The 12779-nt window shown below is 45.2% G+C and overlaps 1 protein-coding gene across 5 annotated transcripts in view; it reads left to right on the forward strand.

Annotated features, from left to right (window-relative positions):
* The window catches only part of mctp1a (multiple C2 domains, transmembrane 1a), a 960306-nt gene that overhangs the window by 533266 nt on the left and 414261 nt on the right, over nucleotides 1–12779 (forward strand). For all 5 annotated transcript variants that reach the window (XR_015078481.1, XM_085988645.1, XM_085988632.1 and 2 more), the window contains one exon: nucleotides 2808–2994. Coding sequence is in view for 4 of the 5 variants with exons in the window: in XM_085988645.1 (XP_085844771.1) it covers nucleotides 2808–2994 (187 nt within the window). In the remaining variant the exon portion in view is untranslated. The remainder of the gene's footprint in view (nucleotides 1–2807; nucleotides 2995–12779) is intronic.

The following is a 12779-nucleotide window of genomic DNA, read 5'->3' on the forward strand; positions in this document are numbered from 1 at the left end:
ATTTGACTGTCTTCGCTCTTGTGGACCACTGCAACCTCTATTTTCCCGATGGGGTACACTCTTTGCCCCGTGTATGTTTTCAATATAATCCCCGTATCCTGTAGGGGAATATGTTGGAATAACTTTCCGTAATCTTTCTTATTTATGACCGTCAATGCCGATCCAGTGTCCAATTCCAGTTTTACTTGGACTCCTTCTATCTGAAGAGTGACCCAAATTGTCTGGAGGTCTGCACCCTTACCAGCGTTGAGTACTCTTAAGCTAGCCAGTTCATTACAGCTTAAGCTAGCCAGTTCATTACTGCTAGCGTCTGAATCGGACTCCTGTTCGGTCACCTTGTGTACCTTTGCGTATTTTCCTTGCAGTGACTTCTTGTTGCTGGTCTTCTTCCCTGACCTGCATACTCTAGCTATATGTCCAAGCCTACCACAAGTTCTACATTCTTGGTTTTTAAACCAACACTGGTTCTGATCATGACGTTGTCTTTCCACAACGATAACATTTGCCAGAACTCACACCCAATTTGTGTGCACTGAGCTCCGGTGACCGTAGCTGCATTACTGCCGTGCCTCTCGCTGCGGCTTCGTGTGCTGCTGCCATAGTGACCACCTTCTCAAGCGTCAGCTCATTCTCCTCGAGCAGTCGCTTTTGTGTATCCTGTTTAAATAAACCACACACAAATTTGTCTCGTAGTGCATCTGTCAGTCCCGTTCCAAACTGGCAATATTTCGCTAATTTACGCAATTCCAGCAAATATTCAGCATTGCTTTCATGCTGTAGCTGCCTTCTGTCGTAAAATTTAAATCGTTCCGCTAGCATCAGCGGCGTGGGGTTTAGATGATCTTTCAGGACAGTAACAATCTCATCGAACGTCTTATCCACCGGTTCATCTGGTGATAACAGGTGTTTCAATTGCCCGTATGTCTTCGCACCCATTAAATTTAATAATGTTAGAGCTTTATCTTGGTCACGAATTTTATTGGCCTTACAATAATTTTTTACTCTTTCAACATATATGGCCCAATCTTCGAGGTCACTATCAAAGGTGCTAATATTCCCGTGTTTAGGCATCTTCTTCTCTTCTCGAGAACAACACAAGTATTGCTTCACTTATTTCTTGTTTCTGAAAATTCTTATTAATTTTCTAAGATGGCGGTTTCCCGCTTTTGCCTTCTTCCCCAGCGGTTTTCCCGCGAAAAATGGCGGCTTTCCCGCGCTTCTCGCTCTCCCCGCCCACTTCAATGGCGGTTTTCCCGCGCTTCTCGTCGCTGACTTTCAGCCCGACTGCGGCCCTTATCTCCTGTGCGATCGCTGGTGCGCCGCCCGCCCGAAGCGGTTCTCAGCCCTTATCACCGGTGCGATCGCTGGCCCGCTAAGCGCCTCCCGCTTGAAGCGGCTCCCGGCCTCTGGCTCACCCGCTCGCGCGGCTCTTGCTCGCTCCCTCCTGGGCTCTGGCTTACCCGCTCGCGCGTTTCACCGCGGCTCTTATCAGGGATTGCGATCGCCCTTATCTCCCGACCGGTGGCCCTGTCTTTGCAGCCAACGCTGCTCGGCTTACCCACGAGGTTATGGAGGCTTCAGGGTCCTAATGCCTGTCGCTTCCAGTCGCTGGAAGCTGTCAGGATTTCTGCTGCCCTTCAGTTTTCAGTGGGGTGTTGAGGATTGAAACCTCTCTTCAACGTCCTGTCTTTGGACGAAGCCGCCGTGGAATAACTGCCGCAGGGTTCGAATCGACTCGTCGCCAATGTTAAGTATGTGTATTGTATTGAACAATTAACACAAAGACTTAAACGTATAACTCAAACAGGTCTTTACTGGTTGGAGGTAGGGACTGCACGTAGGTCTTTACTTCATGCCCACAGGCGGGAACTGAGGGGAGATCAGTACCCACAGTACTATTTATACCCCTATGGCCAGGAGTGGTACTGCGTATCACTACGCCCTACAAGTAGTGCAGTCCTGTCCATAGGTTCAAAGTAGCACACATATTACATACACAACAATATTGATTGCAGGCATGTTTAAACTACTCCAACTATAATTTCTTAATGGACACTTGAGGCAAACTTTTGGATTGACGCCATTGGGCGCGGTATCGGCGATGTGCCTGCGACACCCACCCAACGCGATTATAGGGAGGGCCGAAACACTTTCAGGTTCAGACCCAATGAACATTTTTGTCACCAAGCTACAGGCATCAAACAGGCACCCCACTGCAACTCACCCGTTTCCTGCAGCGGAAAATTAGCCGCTGCTCCATGCAGCTGGCCGGCAGGTAAGGCCTATTGGGGACAGAAGCAGATGCCGGGTGTATGGGGTGAGAAAGGACTAGCTGTGGGCCAGAGGATTTAGTGGAGCCTGAAGGAGCATGCCTGCTCCTGTTGACCTCAGAAAAATCTTTTAAAAACTTACTTTTTGGGAAAGGCCTCCAGTGGTCGGTTAGGCCTCTTTACGCCTGGAGAAATGGGACTGACATGCACCATACATGCTTCACCCATTTCTCCTTTGAACATTGCAATCCAAGTCTTACAACAGGAGTAGGACTCCTGATTTGTATATCTAAACAGTCTCTTGGACAGAATGCTGGGTACCCACTTAAAGGATTGCTTTCAAGTGATTCAGGTGGGAAAATGGGTGTACCAAGGTCCTCATCAGATTTTTAACTGCCAGTTGCCCGTTTTTAAGGTGAGAAAAATGGGCACAAAAATATTTAGTGCAACAATTTAACTGAAATATCTATTTTCCATGAGTCAAATACTGTAGACAGATAATTAATTGATTCTTTTCTTTTCCTTTTTTTGTTGCAGGTGTCAAATTGACTTATCAGGCCTAAGTAAGGAGCATACACACAAACTGGACATGGCTCTGTCAGAAGGAAAAGGCCACATTGTGCTTCTGGTCACTCTGACAGCATCTGCTCCAGTCAGTATCTCTGATCTTTCTGTCAGCGCAATGGACAACGAGGAAGAACGCCATAACATAATGGCAAAATATGTACGTATTACCAGTCTAATATTTGTAAGAGTCATTAAAGTCAATTTTTATTATCAATTTAAAAAGCTGTTTTTTTCAGGTTTTATTTTTAATATAAAAAAAGGAGAAAATCAGGGGAGGGGGTGGGGTGGAGGGGGTGGTGGGGGTGGGAGCGGAAATGGACCTCAAGAACACACGTTAATGTGGAGAAAATCAGTAAAAAATCTGTTTATTTTTAATATTGCTAAAATTCCAAAATAAAAACAAAGCAATGGACATGAAAATTATTTGCACAGCTTTCCAACACTTAACAAACTCTCATTTAAACCCTAGATAGATTTTTTATTAAAATAAAAGTAAAATTGAAGAACCCGCAGACAAAATCCATTGGTTTTACGCCATAACCCTGGCAGGAGATTGGCAGAACCCAGAAGGAAATGGCATAAGCCATTGTTTTCAACCGTTTCAACCAGGAGATTTCAGGTCCCCTGTGTTTATTGTTGTTGCTTGAGCCACTTGTTGCTGCAATGATGATGGGTTAATAATAATTGTTGGAGATTTATGTCTTACTTTTAGTAAACAATGCCTTAGTGTGTGACCTGAATCAGCCTTTGATTAATGACCTTCAGAGGACTGTGCCAATGCGCTATTATCCTTACTCTATACCTAACTAAGAGTGAGTGCTTGTTGCACTATAAAAATCCAAATTGCCTCGTATCCAGAGATGTGCTTGCATTGCATTTGTGATGTTAGCATGGCACATTCGGCACGCGTTGTATGTGTTGCTATCATGGAAGTGCTGCAGCACATCTCTGCATTGATTTTTGGTTGAAAAACAAAGGAAATTTCAGGGGGTTCTCAAATTCAGGAGGAAATCAGATTTATCAGTTCACTATCAGGATTTTTTCAGGGGAAATCAGTAAAAACAGATTTGTGGGATCCCTAAATATCAGTAAAGAAGCAGCAGCTTTTATGTCGGCACATACAGATTATACTATAACAATTCGTTAAATATCTGAATGGCATTGCCTTTTTACATCTTCAAATTAGTCAATTCCATTTTCTTTAAAAAAAAAGTTAGAAATCTACAGAACATCAGTCAACATCCAAAGGGGATAGACAGATTAACATGTTGGGTGCGAAACTTCAGCAGGGACTGGATGAACGGTTCATCTGTACAGGATCAGAACTAGAGGACGGTTCTTCTGTACAGGATCAGAACTAGAGGATGGTTCTTCTGTACAGGATCAGAACTAGAGGACAGTTCAACTATACAGGATCAGAACTAGAGGACAGTTTATCTGTACAGGATCAGAACGAGAGGATAGTTCATCTCTACAGGATCAGAACTAGAGGACAGTTTATCTGTACAGGATCAGAACTAGAAACGGTTCATGTGTACAGGATCAGAACTAGAGGACGGTTCATGTGTACAGCATCAGAACTAGAAGATGGTTCATGTGTACAGCATCACAACTAGAGGACTGTTCATCTGTAAAGGATCAGAACTAGAGGACGGTTCATCTGTGCAGGATCAGAACTAGAGGACGGTTAATGTGTACAGGATCAGAACTAGAGGATGGTTCATGTGTACAGGATCAGAGCTAGAGGATGGTTAATGTGTACAGGATCAGAACGAGAGGATAGTTCATGTGTACAGGAGCAGAACTAGAGGACTGTTCATCTGTAAAGGATCAGAACTAGAGGACAGTTCATGTGCACAGGATCAGAACTAGAGGACGGATCATGTGCACAGGATCAGAACTAGAGGACGGTTCATGTGTAGAGGATCAGAACTAGAGGAGAACTCATCTGTACAGGAGCAGAAGTAGAGGATAGTTCATGTGTACATGATCAGAATTACAGGACGGTTCATGTGTACATGATCAGAGCTAGAGGACGGTTCACCTGTACAGGATCAGAACTGGAGGACGGTTCTAGTGCACAGGATCAGAACTGGAGGACGGTTCTAGTGTACAGGATCAGAACAAGTGGACAGTTCCTCCGTACAGGAGCAGAACTAGAGGATGGTTCATCTGTCCAGGATCAGAACTGGAGGAGGTTCATGTGCACAGGATCAGAACAGGAGGACGGTTCTTGTGTATAGGGTCAGAACTAGAGGACAGTTATTCTGTACAGGATCAGAACTAGAGGACGGTTCATCTGTACAGGATCAGAACTAGAGGACGGTTCATCTGTACAGGATCAGAACTAGAGGACGGTTCATGTGTATAGGATCAGAACTACAGGACAGTTATTCTGTACAGGATCAGAACTAGAGGACAGTTCATCTGTACAGGACAGAACTAGAGGACAGTTCATGTGTACAGGACCAGCAGTAGAGTGCAGTTCATCTGTACTTGATCAGAACTAGAGGATGGTTCATCTGTACAGGATCAGAACCAGAGGACAGTTCATGTCTACAGGATCAGAACTAGAGGACAGTTCATGTGTACAGGATCAGACCTAAAGGACAGTTCATCTACAGGATGAGAACAAGAACAGCTCCTCTGTACAGTAGCAGAACTAGAAGATAGCTCATCTGTACAGGATCAGACTAGAGGACGCTTCATCTGTACAGGATCAGACCTAGAGGACGGTTCATGTGTACAGGTCCAGAACCAGAGGACGGTTCATTTGTACAGGATCAGAACTAGAGGAAGGTTCATGTGCACAGGATCAGAACTAGTGGACAGTTCATCTGTACAGGATCAGAACTAGAAGACAGTTCCTCCGTACAGGAGCAGAACTAGAGTACAGTTCATCTGTACAGGATCAGAGCTAGAGGACGGTTCATGTGTACAGGATCAGAACTAGAGGACGGTTCATGTGTACAGGATCAGAACCAGAGGACAGTTCATCTGTACAGGATCAGACTAGAGGATGGTTCAACTGTACAGGATCAGAACCAAAGGACGGTTCATGTGTACAGGCTCAGAACTAGAGGACGGTTCATATGTACAAGATCAGAACTGGAGGAAGGTTCAGCTGTACAGCATCAGAGCTAGAGGATAGTTCATCTGTACTGGATCAGAAAAAGAGGAAAGTTCATCTATCTACAGGATCAGAACTAGAGATCAGTTCATCTGTACAGGATCAGAACCAGAGGACAGTTCATGTGTACAGGATCAGAACTAGAGGACGGTTTATCTGTAGAGGCTCAGAACTAGAGGACGGTTCATGTGTACAGGATCAGAACTAGAGGATGGTTCATGTGTACAGGATCAGAACTAGAAGACAGTTCATCTGTACAGGATCAGAACTAGAGGATGGTTCATCTGTACAGGATCAGAACCAGAGGACAGTTCATGTGTACAGGATCAGAACTAGAGGATGGTTCATGTGTACAGGATCAGAACTAGGGGACAGTTCCCCTGTACAGGAGCAGAACTAGCAGACAGTTTTTGACTTTCAGAAGGCTTTTGATAAGGTCCTCCATAAGAGATTAGCGTGTAAAGTTAAGGCACATGCGATTCGGGGCAAGGTACTGATTTGGATAGTGAACTGGTTGGCAGACAGAAAGCAAAGAGTTGGAAAATCGGGTCTTTTTCCGAGTGGCAGGCAGTGACTAGTGGGGTACCACAGGGATCGGTGCTTGGACCCCAGCTATTCACAATATATATTAATGATCTAGACAAGGGAACTAGATGTAATATCTCCAAATTTGCAGATGACACAAAGCTGGGTGGGCATGTGTGCTGTGAGGAGGATGCCGAGGAACTCCAGGATGATTTGGTCAGGTTGGGTGATTGGGCAGAAGCATGGCAGATGCAATATAATGTGGATAAATGTGAGGTTATCCACTTCGGTAGCAAAAACAGGAAGGCAGATTATTATCTGAATGGCAATAGATTGGGAGAAGGGGAAGTGCAACGAGACCTGGGTGTCCTTGTGCACCAGCCGCTGAAGGTAAGCATGCAGGTGCAGCAGGCAGTTAAGAAGGCAAATGGTATGTTGGCCTTCGTAGCGAGAGGGTTTGAGTACAGGAACAAGGATGTCTTGCTACAGTTGTACTGGGCCTTGGTGAGACCACATCTTGAGTATTGTGTGCAGTTATGGTCGCCTTATCTGAGGAAGGATGTTCTTGCCATGGAAGGAGTTCAGCGAAGATTCACCAGGCTGATACCTGGGATGGCAGGAATGACGTATGAGGAGAGATTGGATCGATTGGGCTTGTACTCGCTGGAGTTAAGAAGAATGAGAGGGGATCTCATCAAAACTTATAAAATTCTAACAGGACTAGACAGACTAGATGCTGGAAGGATGTTCCCGATGGTCGGGGAGTCCAGAACCAGGGGCCACAGTCTAAGGATAAGGGGTAGGCCATTTAGGACAGAAATTAGGAGGAAATTCTTCACCCAGTGAGTGGTGAACCTGTGGAATTCTCTACCACAGAAGGCAGTAGAGGCCAATTCATTAAATATATTCAAGAGGGAGTTGGATATATTTCTCAAGGCTAAAGGGATCAAGGGGTATGGGGAGAAAGCAGGGACCGGGTACTGAATTTGGATGATCAGCCATGATCGCATTGAATGGCGGAGCAGGCTCGAGGGGCCGAATGGCCTACTCCTGCTCCTATCTTCTATGTTTCTATGTTTCATCTGTACAGGATCAGACTAGAGGATGGTTCAACTGTGCAGGATCAGAACTAGAGGACAGTTCATGTGTACAAGATCAGAACCAAAGGACGGTTCATGTGTACAAGATCAGAACTGGAGGAAGGTTCAGCTGTACAAGATCAGAGCTAGAGGATAGTTCATCTGTACTGGATCAGAAACAGAGGAAAGTTTATCTATCTACAGGATCAGAACTAGAGATCAGTTCATCTGTACAGGATCAGAACCAGAGGACGGTTCATGTGTACAGGATCAGAACTAGAGGACAGCTATTATGTACAGGATCAGAACTAGAGGACGGTTCATGTGCACAGGATCAGAACTAGTGGACAGTTCATCTGTACAGGATCAGAGCTAGAGGATAGTTCATCTGTACTGGATCAGAACGAGAGGACGCTTCATCTGTACTGGATCAGAACTAGAGGACGGTTCATGGGTACAGGATCAGAACCAGAGGACGGTTTATTTGTACAGGATCAGAATTAGAGGACGGTTCATTTGTACAGGATCAGAACTAGAGGACGGTTCATGTGTACAGGATCAGAACCAGAGGACGGTTTATTTGTACAGGATCAGAATTAGAGGACAGTTCATGTGCACAGGATCAGAACTAGTGGACAGTTCATCTGTACAGGATCAGAACTAGTGGACAGTTCCTCCGTACAGGAGCAGAACTAGAGTACAGTTCATCTGTACAGGATCAGAGCTAGAGGATAGTTCATCTGTACAGGATCAGAACTAGAGGACGGTTCATGTGTATAGGATCAGAACTACAGGACAGTTATTCTGTACAGGATCAGAACTAGAGCACGGTTCATCTGTACAGGACAGAACTAGAGGACAGTTCATGTGTACAGGACCAGCAGTAGAGTGCAGTTCATCTGTACAGGATCAGAACTAGAGGATGGTTCATCTGTACAGGATCAGAACCAGAGGACAGTTCATGTCTACAGGATCAGACCTAAAGGACAGTTCATCTACAGGATCAGAACTAGAACAGCTCCTCTGTACAGTAGCAGAACTAGAAGATAGTTCATCTGTACAGGATCAGACTAGAGGACGGTTCATCTGTACAGGATCAGAACTAGACGACAGTTCATCTGTACGGGATCAGAACTAGAGGATAGTTCATCTGTACAGGATCAGAACTAGTGGACAGTTCATCTGTACTGGATCAGATTTGGAGAACGGTTCATCTGTACAGGATCAGAAAAAGAGGAAAATTCATCTGTACAGGATCAGAACTAGAGCACGGTTCATGTGTACAGTATCAGAACTAGAGGATAGATCATCTGGACAGTATCAGAACTAGAGGACAGTTCATCTGTACAGGATCAGAACTAGAGGAGAGTTCATGTGTACAGAATCAGAACTCGAGGACGGTTCATCTGTACAGGAGCAGAACTAGAGGACGGTTCATGTGCACAGGAGCAGAACTAGAGGACGGTTCATGTGCACAGGATCAGAACTAGTGGACAGTTCATCTGTACAGGATCAGAACTAGAGGACAGTTCCTCCGTACAGGAGCAGAACTAGAGTACAGTTCAGCTGTACAGGATCAGAGCTAGAGGATAGTTCATCTGTACTGGATCAGAACGAGAGGACGGTTCATGTGTACAGGATCAGAACGAGAGGATGGTTCATGTGTACAGGATTAGAACTAGAGGACAGTTCATCTGTACAGGAGCAGAACTAGAGGACGGTTTATCTGTAGAGGCTCAGAACTAGAAGACAGTTCATCTGTGCAGGATCAGAACGAGAGGATGGTTCATTTGTACATGATCAGAACTAGAGGACGGTTCATCTGTACAGGATCAGAACCAGAGGACAGTTCATGTGTACAGGATCAGAACTAGAGGACGGTTCATCTGTACAGGACAGAATTGAGGCCAGTTCATCTGTACAGTATCAGAACTACAGGATACTTCATCTGTACAGGATCAGAACTCAAGGACAGTCCTTCTGTACAGGATCAGAACTAGGGGACAGTTCCTCTGTACAGTAGCAGAACTAGCAGACAGTTTTTGACTTTCAGAAGGCTTTCGATAAGGCCCTCCATAAGAGATTAGCGTGTAAAGTTAAGGCACATGGGATTCGGGGCAAGGTACTGATTTGGATAGAGAACTGGTTGGCAGACAGAAAGCAAAGTGTTGGAAAATCGGGTCTTTTTCCGAGTGGCAGGCAGTGACTAGTGGGGTACCACAGGGATCGGTCCTTGGACCCCAGCTATTCACAATATATATTAATGATCTAGAAAAGGGAACTAGATGTAATATCTCCAAATTTGCAGATGACACAAAGCTGGGTGGGCATGTGTGCTGTGAGGAGGATGCCGAGAAACTCCAGGATGATTTGGTCAGGTTGGGTGATTGGGCAGAAGCATGGCAGATGCAATATAATGTGGATAAATGTGAGGTTATCCACTTCGCTAGCAAAAACAGGAAGGCAGATTATTATCTGAATGGCAATAGATTGGGAGAAGGGGAAGTGCAACGAGACCTGGGTGTCCTTGTGCACCAGTCGCTGAAGGTAAGCATGCAGGTGCAGCAGGCAGTTAAGAAGGCAAATGGTATGTTGGCCTTCGTAGCGAGAGGGTTTGAGTACAGGAACAAGGATGTCTTGCTGCAGTTGTACTGGGCCTTGGTGAGACCACATCTTGAGTATTGTGTGCAGTTATGGTCGCCTTATCTGAGGAAGGATGTTCTTGCCATGGAAGGAGTTCAGCGAAGATTCACCAGGCTGATACCTGGGATGGCAGGAATGACGTATGAGGAGAGATTGGATCGATTGGGCTTGTACTCGCTGGAGTTTAGAAGAATGAGAGGGGATCTCATCAAAACTTATAAAATTCTAACAGGACTAGACAGACTAGATGCTGGAAGGATGTTCCCGATGGTCGGGGAGTCCAGAACCAGGGGCCACAGTCTAAGGATAAGGGGTAGGCCATTTAGGACAGAAATTAGGAGGAAATTCTTCACCCAGTGAGTGGTGAACCTGTGGAATTCTCTACCACAGAAGGCAGTAGAGGCCAATTCATTAAATATATTCAAGAAGGAGTTGGATATATTTCTCAAGGCTAAAGGGATCAAGGGGTATGGGGAGAAAGCAGGGACCGGGTACTGAATTTGGATGATCAGCCATGATCGCATTGAATGGCGGAGCAGGCTCGAGGGGCCGAATGGCCTACTCCTGCTCCTATCTTCTATGTTTCTATGTTTCATCTGTACAGGATCAGACTAGAGCATGGTTCAACTGTACAGGATCAGAACTAGAGGACAGTTCATGTGTACAAGATCAGAACCAAAGGACGGTTCATGTGTACAGGCTCAGAACTAGAGGACGGTTCAGCTGTACAGGATCAGAGCTAGAGGATAGTTCATCTGTACTGGATCAGAACTAGAGGACGGTTCATCTGTACAGGATCAGAAAAAGAGGAAAGTTCATCTATCTACAGGATCAGAACTAGAGATCAGTTCATCTGTACAAGATCAGAACCAGAGGACGGTTCATGTGTACAGGATCAGAACTAGAGGACAGCTATTATGTACAGGATCAGAACTAGAGGACAGCTATTATGTACAGGATCAGAACTAGAGGACAGTTCATCTGTACAGGATCAGAACCAGAGGATGGTTCATGTGTACAGGATCAGAACTAGAGGACAGCTATTATGTACAGGATCAGAACTAGAGGACAGCTATTATGTACAGGATCAGAACTAGAGGACAGTTCATCTGTACAGGATCAGAACTAGAGGACAGCTATTATGTACAGGATCAGAACTAGAGGACAGTTCATCTGTACAGGATCAGAACTAGAGGACGGTTCATGTGTACAGGATCAGAACTAGAGGACAGCTATTATGTACAGGATCAGAACTAGAGGACAGTTCATCTGTACAGGATCAGAACCAGAGGACGGTTCATGTGTACAGGATCAGAACTAGAGGACAGCTATTATGTACAGGATCAGAACTAGAGGACAGCTATTATGTACAGGATCAGAACTAGAGGACAGTTCATCTGTACAGGATCAGAACTAGAGGACGGTTCATGTGCACAGGATCAGAACTAGTGGACAGTTCCTCCGTACAGGAGCAGAACTAGAGTACAGTTCATCTGTACAGGATCAGAGCTAGAGGATAGTTCATCTGTACTGGATCAGAACGAGAGGACGGTTCATGTGTACAGGATCAGAACAAGAGGATGGTTCATGTGTACATGATTAGAACTAGAGGACGGTTCATGTGTACAGGATTAGAACTAGAGGACAGTTCATTTTTACAGGATCAGAATTAGAGGACGGTTCATTTGTACAGGATCAGAACTAGAGGACGGTTCATGTGCACAGGATCAGAACTAGTGGACAGTTCCTCCGTACAGGATCAGAACTAGTGGACAGTTCCTCCGTACAGGATCAGAACTAGTGGACAGTTCCTCCGTACAGGATCAGAACTAGAGTACAGTTCATCTGTACAGGATCAGAGCTAGAGGATAGTTCATCTGTACAGGATCAGAACTAGAGGATAGTTCATCTGTACAGGATCACAACTAAAGGACAGTTCAAGTGTACAGGATCAGAACTAGAGGACAGTTCATGTGTAAAGGATCAGAACTACAGGACAGTTCATCTGTACAGGATCAGAACTAGAGGACAGCAATTATGTACAGGATCAGAACTAGAGGACGGTTCATCTGTAAAGGATCATAACTACAGGACAGTTCATCAGCACAGGATCACAATAGAGGACGCTTCATCTCTACATGATCAAAACTAGAGGACAGTTCATCTGTACAGGACCAGAACTAGATGACATTTCATCTGTACAGGATGAGGACTAGAGGACATTTCATCTGTACAGGATCAGAACTAGAGGACGGTTCATGTGTACAGGATCAGAACTGGAGGAAGGTACATCTGTACAGGATCAGAACTAGAGGACAGTTCATCTGTACAGGACCAGAACTAGGGGACTGTTCATCTGTACAGGATCAGAACTAGAGGACGGTTCATCTGTACGGGATCAGAGCTGGAGGACGGTACATCTGTACAAGATCAGAGCTACAGGACAGTTCATCAGTACAGGATCAGAAATAGAGGAAGGTACATCTGTACAGGATCAGAGGTAGAGGACAGTTCATGCGTACAGGATCAGAACCAGAGGACGGTTCTTCTGTACAGGATCAGAAC

The sequence above is a fragment of the Somniosus microcephalus genome, chromosome 1 (genome assembly GCF_052327205.1).
Source record: "Somniosus microcephalus isolate GS21.2 chromosome 1, FLI_Smic_1.0, whole genome shotgun sequence".
NCBI classification, from domain to species: domain Eukaryota; kingdom Metazoa; phylum Chordata; class Chondrichthyes; order Squaliformes; family Somniosidae; genus Somniosus; species Somniosus microcephalus.